General features: G+C 45.7%; 1 protein-coding gene across 1 annotated transcript; it reads right to left on the bottom strand.

The window, feature by feature from the left end:
* Positions 1-354: 354 nt before the first annotated feature.
* On the bottom strand, positions 355-2,261 carry SYNDIG1L (synapse differentiation inducing 1-like). Its single transcript, XM_006865529.1, has 3 exons — positions 1,848-2,261; positions 663-803; positions 355-513 (listed from the first exon to the last, which is right to left on the bottom strand). Exons 1-3 carry the CDS (start codon positions 2,259-2,261, stop codon positions 355-357), a joined length of 714 nt encoding a protein of 237 aa, XP_006865591.1.
* Between the last annotated feature and the right edge of the window lie 10,210 nt (positions 2,262-12,471).

Raw genomic sequence — 12,471 nt, 5'->3', positions numbered from 1 at the left:
GGCTGTCTGCAGGGCACGAGACCTTCTAGAGAATCAATAGAACCTCGAACCTGCCCCCAGTTAGAGGTAGGCCCTGTGTGGGTGGCCTGGTGGGCAGCCCTACCCTTTCCTGCTTCCCATCTGCAGCCTGGGTTACAGAGTGGTGCCACTGGCCCTGCTTTGGGTTGGGAGCCGTGGCAAGAAGTGAAGGGCGAGCCCTGTGTGCCACAGGCTGGGAGGCCTCCCTGCAACAAGCCATTCTCGCAGGTTGTCTTCGGGACCAGGGTTCATGCCCCTGGACTGAGTCTGCACCCTCAAGTCCTGGTGCCTCCTCAGGTGGAGCAGGGGAGTCTGGGAGCCAGGTCCACCTGGCCACTAGCCATGGCCATTCTGGGACATGTAAGCTGCTAAAGCCACCACCACAGCCACATAGAGACCAGTCCCTACGGCAATAGAGAGAGTGGCAAGGAAGAGGGCGCGGCGGGAGGTGGTGCTGGCCAGGCGGAAGTCCCCCTTGGAGATGGCCTTGCTTGTCTAGGGAGGAAGAAGTTCTGATGAAAGGAAATGTTCCCACAACAGCCCCAGCCTGCTAGACCCCATTCCCCTCCTGTATACACTTCTGCTAAACCCTCCAGGAGAGGGGAGATGGACAGAGTAGGAGCCGGGGCCCCAGGTACTCTTACCCCCTGGGAGAAGTAGAAGGCAGCAATGCCCAGTGGCCAGAAGCAGCAGAGCATGGAGAAGATGGTGAGTCCTAGGTGATCTCTGGGAGGCAGCGTGAGGAAGTTGTCTTCACTCTCACTCTCTGTGGAAGTTGCATCACTCTGCAAAACATAGGTGGGGTTTCCTGACCAGGCCAAAGGTCAACCTGTCCTTATCAGACTAGAAGTTTTTTTTTAAAAAAGGTAATCCCAGTGGAACGACAGACTGTTGTTGTTGTTGTTAGGTGCCACTGAATTGGTACCGACTCATAGCGACCCTCTGCACAACAGAACGTAACTCTTTAGTGGGAGTGTAAATTGGGTTTGGTTCTCTCTAAGAAAGTCTTAACAATGACCCAATCATTCCATTGTTAGGAAACTGTCACAAGAGAAGAATGCAAGTATAGATAAGTTCAACACTGGATAGTAATTGTAAAGATTAGAAACAACCTACATGTCCACCTGACCCTGAGTTAATAAATGATGGCAAAGCGTAACCATTAAAAATCCCACTATAGAAAAATATCAAATTATGTCAAGACACACTGACCTGTGTTGTTTTAGAGGAAAAAGGTTATTAAATTATACACAACAGCAACATGACAATAACAACTATACACAGCAAGATCTCTTTTTGAGGGTGGGGTTGGAAATACACACATAAATATAAAAAGACTGATTGTCCAACAAAACATTAACACGTTATCTTGGAGTGGTTTTCTTTATTGAGCTTAAATTACTTAAATAATTAAGAAACAGAAGTAATAGGAACTATTAAAAAACTTTGAACTCCTCGTGTGGTGCTATAGAATCAGCACTGGGCTGCGAATCACAAGGTTGGTGGTTCAAACCCACCAGCTGCTCCTTGGAAACCTTACACAGGGTCACTATGAGTCAGAATTGACTCGACAGCACGTAACAACAACAACAGTTTAAAAAAATTAAATAGTCAATCCACGTTAGTGTTTTTCAAAATGTGGTTCACACCATGTCAAAAGTGCCTTTCTATGTTTGTTAACATACAGATTCCTGTGCTCCACCCCAGGCTTATTAAACCAAAACATCTAGATATAGAGCTAGGGGATCTGCATTTAAACACCCATCCCAGCTGATTTGGATGTCTGGTACAGTAAGAGACCTCCCACTGCAGCCTCGTTGAAAACTTACCTCCTCTTCCTGGTCATCCTCCTGGTCTCGCAGCTCCTCTTGAACTCCATAGGACACAGTCTGGATGGTGACATCCTCTTCAGCCTGACCCGGCTCTAGGGACCGCTCTGTGGGTCCAGCCTGGGACTCCCTGCCCTCTGTGAAGCTGGTCTCACAGCTGCCTGCCCTGGGATCCTTGGCCTTGTCCTTCCCCAGGAGGCAGCTGGGCCGGTACCAGGCCTCCACGGCCAGCTGCAAGGACCCAGGATCCAGGAGCTGGTGGGTGTGTGCAGGGCCAGCATGGCCCAGGAGGTAGGAGTAGAGCTTCTCCTGGCAGGACCAGCTGGGTGAAGGCTCAGGGTAGGGGTAAGGGCCATGGAGGCGGGCAGGGCTCCGAGGCAGCAGTGGGTTCTGCAGTTCACTCAGACTCTCCATGGTTCAGGGAGACAGCTGCCAGGGAGGGCAGCCTGGGCCAGCTGACCAGTCCTCAGAGAGCCTGCAGAGAGAACAAGACAACAACGATGCTGAGGCCAGCACCAGATGAAGAGCGAGAAGTAGTTAAGAGCGCAGGCTCTGCAGGCTCACTCGAAACTTGTCTTTGCTATTTACCAGCTGTGGGACCTTGAGTCAACTACTTAACTTCTCAGAGTCCCTGTTTCTTTGTCTGTGGGTGGGGATACTAGTAGTACTTACCTCATAGAATGGGTTCATTTGTTTATCCATCCAAAATATATTTACTGAGCAGCCACTATATGCCAGGCACTGTACTAGATGCTGGGGATACAATGATGAGAGAAGATGGGAAACAGACTACTGCTCACTGTGGTCATAAATATAAGGCCTCAGTATGTCCCTCCTCTTTGGGGGTCAAAAATGCAGGAGACTATGGTCTTAGTCCTGGTGTGGCGCTCGCTATGGGTTAATGCGCTGGACCGCAAGGTCGGCGGTTCAAGCTAACCAGTGGCTATTCGGAAACCCTACACAGGGCTGCTATGGGTCAGAACCGACTTGATGGCACTTAACAACAACAATGGTCTTAGTGGGACTCTCTTCTTCAGGTGGGGAGATGAGGGTGCCCCAGGCAGAGGCCTCACCAGCTTGGGCTTGTACCTGAGCTGCCCTGGGTACATTCACAGCAGAACCAGTCTCTTCTGAACCCCAAGGGCAGATTCTGAGCCTGTAGCCCTCCCCACCAGGAAGATAGGACTTACAAGAGTGGACTTGAGGGGCATGGGAGTGTAAGACTCATGGATTTGGAAGTCAGGTACAGTGAGGTTCCATCCCTGATGCAGCCTGTGATGGTTAATTGTGTGTCAATTTGGCTAAGCTACAATTCCCAGTTGTTTGGTCAAATACTACGCAAGTTGCTGTTCTACAATGAAATCTAATGCAATGCAATGTATCACCTTACATAATGTAATCTGTTGCTGTGAATGCCGGTTCCAATTCAGAGTGACCCTATGCACAACAGAACAAAACGTGGCCTAGTCCTGTGCCAGCCCCACAATTGTGGTTACACTTCAACCCACTGTTGCTGTCATCGTGTTAATCCATCTCATTGGGAGGGTCTTCCTCTTTTTTGCTGACCCTTCACTTTTTGATGCTTGATGTCCTTCTCCAGGGACTAGTCCATCCTGACAATATGTTCAAAGTCCTCCTGTACTAAGGATTATTCTGGCTGTACTTTTTCCAAAACAGATTTGTGTGTTCTTCTTGCAGTCCATGGTACTTTCAATATTCTTCACCAACACCATGATTCATATGCATTGATTTGTCTAAGGTCTTCCTTATTCTTTGTCCAACTTTCACAAACATATGAGTCAACTGAAAACACCATGACTTGACACAGGAGCACCTTAATCCTAAAACTGACATCTTTGCTGCCAAACATTTTAAAGGGGTCTTTTATAGAAGATTTGCCTAATGACTTGGTTTGATTTCTTGACCGCTGCTTCCATGAGCATTGATTATGGATCAAAGCAAAATGAAGTCTTAGACAACTTCAATCTTTTCTCCATTTATCATGATGTTATTTATTGTCCAGTTGTGAGGATATTTGTTTTCTTTACACTGAGGAGCAACCCATATTGAAGAAATACATCAGTAAGTATTTCAAGTTCTCTTTGTTTCAAGCAAGCTAAATTATTTCATCTGCATATTAACAACCTTGTTAAAGAGTCTTCCTCAAATCTTGATGCCGCACTCTTCTTCATATAATTCAGTTTCTCAAGTTATTTGCTCAGCATGCAGATTGAATAAATATGGTAAAAGGATGCAACCTTGGCACACACCTTTCCTGATCTTAAACTATTCAGTATTCTTTGATTTCTTTGAATGATTGCTTCTTGATCTATGTATAGGTTCATCACGTGTGTTTGGAATACCCATTTTTTACAATGTTTTCTCTGGTTTGTTATGATTCACAGTCAATTGCCTTTGAATAGTCAATAAAACACAAACATCTTTCTGGTATTCTCTGCTTTTAGCCAATGATGTCTCTAGTTCCACATCTTCTTTTGAATCTGGTTTGAGTTTCTGGCAGCTCCCTGACACTGTACTGCTGCAACTGTTTTTGAATTATCTTGAATAAAATTTTACTTGCATGTGACATTAATGAAATTGTTCTATGTTTTCTTCATACTGTTGGGTCGCCTTTCTTTGGAATGGGCACAAATGTGATTCTCTTCTGATTGGCTGGCCAGGTAGTTATCTTCCAAATTTCTTGGCATAGTTGAGTGAGTGCTTCCAGTGCCGTATCAATTTGTTGAAAGATTTCAATTTGTATTCCATCAATTCCAGGAGCCTAGTGTTTTACCAATGCCTTCAGTGCAGCTTGGACCTCTTCACTCAATATCATTGGTTCTTTATCACATGGTACCTCTTGAATGATTGAGTATTTCAACTGTTTTTGGTACAGCAACTTTGTGTATTATTCCCATCATCTTTTGATGCTTCTTGCATCATTCAATATTTTGCCCACAAAATCTTTCAATATTGCAACCCAAAGCTCCAAGTTTGTCTTCAGTTCTTTCAGTTTGAGAAATACTGAGTGTTTATCCCTTTTGGTTTTCTAACTCCAGGTCTTTGCACATTTCATTATGATACTTTGTCTTCTTGACTTGCCCTTTGAACTCTTCTGATCAGCTCTTTTACTCCATCATTTCTTCCGGTTACTTTAGCTTCTCTCCATTCAAGAGCAAGCTTTAGAATCTCTTCTGGCATCACTTTGGTCTTTTCTTTCTTTCCTATCTTTTTAATGATCTTGTGCTTTCTTCATGGATATGTTCTTGATGTCATCCCACAATTCATCTGGTCTTTGGTCAGTAGTGTGTAATACATCAAAACTATTGTATTTTGGTTCTCATGGACTTGTTTTAACTTTCTTCAGCTTCAGACCGAACTTGCATATGAGCAATTGATGGTCTGTTCCACAATCGGCCCTTGCCTTGTTTTGGGGGTGGTGATACTGAGTTTCTCCTTTGTCTCTTCCCACATATGTAGTCAATTTGATTGCTGTATACCTCCTCTTGTTGTTGTTGTAAGTGCCATCGAGTCAGTTCTGACTCATAATGACCCTGTATAGAGTTTCTGAGGTTTAAAATCTTCATGGGAGCAGAAAGCCTCATCTTTTTCCCACAGAGTGGTTGGAGGGCTCAAACTGAGGACCTTATGGTTTGCAGTCCAGTGCTTATTGTATGGAGGCACTGAGCTCCCTGTATCTCCTCTAGTTGGTCTTAGTTTGTGCCCCAGAGGCAGACAGTGGCCTAATGGAGGGGAGGTAGTCCCAGGACCCTGAGAAATACATCAAATCTCTCCTGCCCTGTGCCCTGCCTCACCAGGAGGCCTTGGCAAGAAGATGGATACTTGTGACCAGGATTCAGGTCCTGGGATTCTGGGGACCATGGAAGCATTTACAGGGTGCTTGTCAAAGCAGAAATCCCTGGGCTGATACAAATGGTTACTGCTTTTGGCTACTAATCAAAAAGCTGGAGGTATGAATTCACCCAGAGGCATCTTGAACAAAAGTCCTGATTGTCTACTGCCCCAAAGTCACTCATTGTAAACCCTACGGACCACAGCTCTACTCTGACACTCATGGGGTCACCATGAGGCATCAGGAAAAGAGTTCATCAGTAAATTTCATGAGTCAATGGCAGTTGGTTTTGGTTTGTCCAAAGGAGGCAGGGGCAGCTAGATCCAAACTACCCTCCCTTCCTGCCAGCTACCCTCTCTGGGTCAAAGTACAAGCTTCTGAAAACAACCGACTGAGCCTCTGAAATAATACAACCACATTGAGTTGTCCCCAGATTACCTCTCCCTGGCCCGTGGATCGTGCCTTTAAGTAGGACTGCGGAGCACTTCAAGCACAAAGATGTGTTCACAAAGACACATGATAAACAATAGGGAAAAACTGGCAGCCACCTGCATGTCCAACAATAGAGGACAAGTTAAGCCAACTATGGTACAATATGGTGGTACTAGGCCTTTCCATGGGTTTATAAAGAGTAATGACAAGAGAAAAATGCTCATTGTAGACTCTGTGAGAATGAAGCAAAGAAAATGGCATGTGCATATAATCTCAAATCCACCGAAATGCCAACAGAGATTATCTCCAGGGGTGGGCACACAAATGCTTTTCATTTTCTTTCTTATACTATATTTGTTCGGTTTCTCACATTAAAAAAAAAACAAAACCCAAAAAAACCACATATATTTACAATGAGCTTGTGTTATAGCTTTAAACCAGGAGGAAAAAAAAAAATCAAGTACATAGATTTCTCCTGAGCCAAATTATCTGAATCACTTTAAAACTTCCCCAGGCTAGGGGTTCTTTCTTGACTTGGTGGCTGAGTGTGACATTAAAGGGTGCCCACAGCATAGTGATTACGAATTGGGCTGCGAACCTTAAGGTCAGCAGTTTGAAACTACCATGGGAGAAAGATGAGGCTTTCTGCTCCCATAGAGATTTACAGCCCAGCCTTGGAAACCATGTACAGGGTTGTTATGGGTCTGAATCGATTCGACAGCACTTAACAACAACACACACAGATACAGACACACACACACACACCCCTCTACTTCCATAATTCAAGTGAAGTTAGGGGCTGTTGTAGATGCTCACATCCAGTCAAGGGTCAGGATTCTCTTGAGTGCTGTTGATTCAGTTCAGACTCATAAACCTTTATGGGAACAAAAAGCCTCATCTTTCTTCTGCAGAGGTGGCTGGTGGATTTGAACCCTGACTCTGTGGTTAACAGCCCATGCATAACCCACTCTGCCACCAGGGCTCCCTGTTACAATGTTATAACATCTTCCCTCTCCCTTCCCTCCAACTCCATTTTGTCTGTTTTCCCGCCCGCCCTAAGCTACAAGGTGCGGAGTTTAAAGGACAACGTGGCTTTTGATAGGCCAGAGCTAAATCACCCCAGCAATGACCACTCCCTTCCTGTTGACGCTCTCTTCCTTCTTTCTCTTCTCCCTTCCGCCTCCTACCTTCTCTCTCCAGCAGAGGTTATCTTCCTCACCCTGATTAAAGGTCTCTAGATGGGCCATTTGAAGTGAGGTGTGGTTGATAAGCGGTGCTGGGGTTGTTTTTTCCCTTTCATTGGTGTCAGAAGCGGGATGGTTGAGGCCCCAGATTTAACATCGGAAGGCCCAAGACCCCAATTCTCCCAGTGCCCTAACCCGCTCATTTCAACATGCCCTCCCAGCACCCGCGATCATCTTCCCTGACGCCTTCTCAGCATCCATCACTGGCAGGAGTCAATTCTTCAGCCCTCTGGCTCGGGTAAGTCCCCTTTTATGGCTGCCCTTGGTATGGAGATTTGGACCCCGGTAACCAGGACATAAGACTCTGTCCGGGTCACAGACCGGGCACCAGGTTCTGTGTCTACCATAGTGAGTTCGGAACTCACTGGAACAAGTCCAGGACTTGTCTGTTCTGTCCCCCGCCTGCTGGAGGGACGCCTCCACTTGGAGCCTGGGTCTCTGTACCTCAGACCGCGTCTGAGGTGCGAGCACTGTCTAAACCTCAAGAGACGTCTTAGGTTCCAGGCACTGTTTGCTGTCTTATTCCTGGTTGCTATGGGTTTGGGTCCTCCATACCGCGGATTGTGAGTTCGGAACTCACGGGAACAAGTCCGGGACTTGTCCGTTCTGCCATTGGGACCGGGTCTGAGGTGGGAACCTCAAGAGCCCCCTTAGGGTGTTTACTCAGAAACCTCCAGGGCTTAGACCTTGAACCTAAGCATTTTATAAGTCTATCAACTCGAATTTGGCCTCAATACAAATTAGACAACCAAAATACCTGGCTGCCTAACGGCTAGTTTGAATCAGGTCTAATCCAAGACCTATTTAACTTTTGTGAGCGCCAGAGAAAATGGTCAGAGATCCTGTATATCCAGGGCTTTTCTTAACTGATGCCCTTTCCTACCTCCAGGACTAAACCCTGAAGCATCTGTTCTTCCACCATCTCTTTTAGTTCCGAAGACCTAGAACTGCGGGCCTAAGCCCAGTCCAGCTGCTGACCTGGTTCCATCACTTCTTGGTATCCCATTGAAGAGCCCAATGGCTACTGACAACACCGCCAACAACGACAAAGCCATCGCCGACCGTGGTCCAAGCCCAAAGACCAAAGACAGCCTTATCACCCCAATACCAGCAGGAAGTAGCTACAGAAAAATGACCTTCGTCCCTTCTCCCACGGGCATGGATCATAGAGACGGCCATTCATTTTTCTTATTTAACCAAAGAGGGGGAAATGTTACAATGTTACAATACCTTCCAGTTCTTCCCTCTCCCTTCCCTCCAACTCCATTTTGTCTGTTTCCCTGCCCTAAGCTACAAGGCGTGTAGTTTAAAGGACAACGTGGCTTTTGATAGCTCAGAGCTAAATCACCCCAGCAATGACCACTCCCTTCCTGTTGAACCTATATAAATCCCCTCCCTTTCTGTTGACGCTCTCTTCCTTCTTTCTCTCCTCCCTTCTGCCTCCTGCCTTCTCTCTCCGGCAGAGGTTATCTTCCTCACCCTGAATAAAGGTCTCTAGATGGGCCATTTGGAGTGAGGTGTGGTTGATGAGCAGCGCTGGGGTTGTTTTTTCCCTTTCACTCCCCATTGTTCTCTGTTGTTGTTGTTAAGTGCCTTCGAGTCGGTTCTGACCCATAGCGACCCTGTACAGGGTTTCCGAGGGTGTAAATCTTTACGGGAGTAGAAAGCCTCTATACAGGTTTTATTTCCTTGTGATCTACTAAAGCCATATGAGGAATTTACTGGTCTGATCCTGGCCAGAAGGAGGGGCAGCAGATCTCCAGATCTAACCTTCTCCACCCTTGGACCTGGCTTGTCTTTTGGGCTATTGCTTGGGGCTGCTTCTTGCCTTCTGCCCATGCCCTGGAATGAGGGGCCAGCACTTAATGCAGAGTCATTATCATCCCCTTTGCTGCCCGGTCTCTGGGTATCTGATGTTGAGAATGTGTGTGTACTCACATTCAGAGAGGGAAGACATGTGAGGATCTTGGGATCCTGAAGCTAAGAGATTGCTCCCAAGCATTGAGTTGGGGCTGGGGCTCTGGTCCACTTGGAGGAGAGGAGTGAAGATGGTCCTGCATGTAAGGCCACAGCTCCTGCAATGAGCTGAGCACTGAGCCTGGGCCTTAATTTCTCCATTCTTTGATTTCCCAAACTAAGGAGACAGGAATCCATTGGAGCCAAGTTTCGGCCTCCCAATTCTTCTCCAGTTCGGAGGATCAAACAATTACAACCTCAGTTTGCTTATCTATAAAATGTCTGGAAGGGACAGAAGGGGTTGATTTTTAAAGCTCAGCTCAATATGACTGTAGGATTCTGTTGGGAGAAGACTAATAATAACTTACACTTATTGCGCTGCTTACCATGTGGCAAGGCTGCAGGATTCTAAATGTTCATTTTGACTCTATAATTATAGTGGGAGAATAACAATAGGATAGGGGCTTCCTCTTCCAGCTGTATAGAAGACTAACTTGTGTCACACCAAATCTCCTGCCAATAATACTTAGAAAAGCTAGGGGGGAAACGTGAAGGCCTTTAGGAATCATCAAGAGAACAAGGACTCGAGGGTCACGATGATGAGGTCCCAGAAAAAAAGGGCCACATGGAGAGGTGACCTTGACATTGCCACCACTTTCCCCCTTGAGGCCTTGATTCATAAGGGGCAACCTAGAGGCTGAGAAGCAGCTGGGTGAGCACCATTATGGCCTCATGTTGATGGTCTCCCTCATCTCGATGATTGGTTTTTGTTCCATTTAAGACTTAATGTAGGGCTTGTTGCCGGTGGCGCTGGTTGGTTCTGAAATGCCTGGAAAGAGATGGCATAACTTCAGTTAAAGAGAGACCAAAGGACAGTGAGATGTGTGAGCAGGCATTGGGTCATATCATCAAGATGTTGCTGTTGTTGTTATGTGTTGTGGAGTCAGTTCTGACTCATAGCGACCCTGTACAGGGTTTCTGAGGCTGGAAATCTTTATGGGAGCAGAAAGCCTCATCTTTCTCCCGTGGAACAGCTGGTAGTTTTGAACTGCTGACCTTGCGGTTAGCAGCCCGATTTGTAACCACTACGCTACCAGAGCTCCTTTATCATCAAGATAGGGCCATACTTTTTCAGAATGCTGTAAAATGATAAGTGCCACTATCTGTCATTTTGTCATATGTGGTGGCTTATGGTTGCTATGATGCTGGAAACGATGACACCAATATTTCCAATCCCAACAGGGTTACTCGGTGGAGCTTCCATACTAAGACTAGGAAGAAAGACCTGGCACTATATTCCTGAAAGTTAGCCAATGAAAGATAATCTTATGGACCCAAATAGATTCTTGTGCAATATACTGCTAGAAGATGAACCCTCCAGGTTGGAAGGTCCTCAAAATACATAGCAATAGCAACAATGGACTCAAGCATGCCAATGACTATGAAGATGGCACAGGAATGGGCAATGTTTTGTTCTGTTGGACATGAGGTTGCCATGAGTTGGTGGCAACTTCATGGTAATTAACAAAACCCTCATGGACTTTAAATATAGAGACATAGACTCTATCTCAAAAATTTGCAGCAACTAATGAAGCTGATTATATTATTTTCCACTTTTCAGATGAAGAAATTGAAGTTCAGAAATGTTAAGAAACGTGTCTAAGATGAAGCAGTAATAGAAATTGCATTTGAACCCAAGTCTGACTCCGCTGAATCTGGGCTCTCGTTTATTACACCTTTCAGAGTGTACTTATGATAAATGGTCATGACGATGAGAGACGCGAAGACTTGGTCTTGAAAATATTAAGAACCAGAGACCTCATTGAAGGGGATGAGAAAAGGGAAGCTTATGGAAAGACGAAAAGATTGGGGATGATTTCTAAGCTTAAGTGGGGTGGCTGCCCAGATAATCCTCAGATATGGATTCAAATAAAGAGCAGTTATAAAAAAGCTGAATTACTGACCACTATCTTTAAGGGAACTAGAAATATTGCTTCTAAACTGGAAAATAAACCCCAGAACTTCCTAGGAAGGCAAAAGATTAAGATAAATAATCATAATCTCGCGGGGGGCGGGGGGAAGGCGAAACCTTTAAGAATAGACCATTCTCTAGTCAGATAATATTTCAACTGGTCTGCAAACTGTGAAGTGTGATTATGGTGGTTGTTTTAGATGGCTTAGGGACTGAGTTTGATGATTTCTGGCCTGCAAGCAAGAAAGCCGAGCCAGCTTGGAGTCATTGGCTGCAGCTTGCTGCATCTGACATAGGGAGGAAGAGCCAGGGTGGGAGGGAATGAGGCGGCAGAGTCCAGGGGAAATGGGGAACTTGACTTTAATAGAAGGAGCCCTGGAAGCACAGTGGTTAAACACTTGACTGCTAATTAAAAGATCAGCAATTTGAAGCCACCAGCTGCTCTGTGGAAGAAAGATGTGGCAGTCTGCTTCCAGGAAAACGGCAGCTTTGGAAACCCTACGGGGCATTCCTACTCTGTCCTTTAGGGTGGATGCCAGTTGGGATCGACTCAATGGCAATGCGTTTGGTAATAGGTTTTGACTTCATTTGCTCCAGTTTGCCTCCCTAGAAATCACACACAATTGATTACTCTTTCTCTCTCACCTGTCTTCAACTGCTCCTAACTCCTGATCCTTGTAAACACCACTCAAATGTATTGCAGTCTCCCTCACTTCAAAAATAAAAACTTGGGACGATTGTAAACTCTGGCTACATATATATTACTCAAAACCTTTTGTTACTAGGTGCCATCCAACTCATAGTGACCCTGTATACAGTTTCCAAGGCTATAAATCTTTATAGGAGCAGAAAACCTCATCTTTCTCCCATGGAGCAGCTGGTGGATTTGAACTGACAACTTTAGTGCTTATCTTACAAGGCCACCAGTGCTCCTGCCAATCAACTTGTTGTTGGTGGTGTTAGGTGCTGTAGAGTCAGTTCTGACTCATAGCAATCTTGTATGGGGCTTCCAAGGAGCAGCTGGTGGGTCTGAATTGTCAGTTTTGTGATTAGCAGTCCAGTGCTTTTCCTACAGTGCCACACCAGGACCCCACGGAACAACTAGTAGTGGCTAAATGGTCATAGCAGCAAGGAGGGTTGTGAGATAAGAGGAAAGAATTATGGTGG

The sequence above is a fragment of the Chrysochloris asiatica genome, unplaced genomic scaffold (assembly GCF_000296735.1).
Source record: "Chrysochloris asiatica unplaced genomic scaffold, ChrAsi1.0 scaffold00079, whole genome shotgun sequence".
NCBI lineage: Eukaryota > Metazoa > Chordata > Mammalia > Afrosoricida > Chrysochloridae > Chrysochloris > Chrysochloris asiatica.
The sequence above is the reverse complement of the archived record's forward strand: the minus strand, read 5'-3'. Positions and strand labels throughout refer to the sequence as shown.

Bases quoted from the DNA above. Each gene is read 5' to 3' on its own strand.
- SYNDIG1L (XM_006865529.1), bottom strand. From the start codon at position 2,261: ATGGAGAGTCTGAGTGAACTGCAGAACCCACTGCTGCCTCGGAGCCCT. The intron at 804-1,847 runs GTAAGTTTTCAA...TATGTTTTGCAG, and splicing joins AGGATGACCAGGAAGAGGAG to AGTGATGCAACTTCCACAGA. The intron at 514-662 runs GTAAGAGTACCT...CTTCCTCCCTAG, and splicing joins CCTTCTACTTCTCCCAGGGG to ACAAGCAAGGCCATCTCCAA.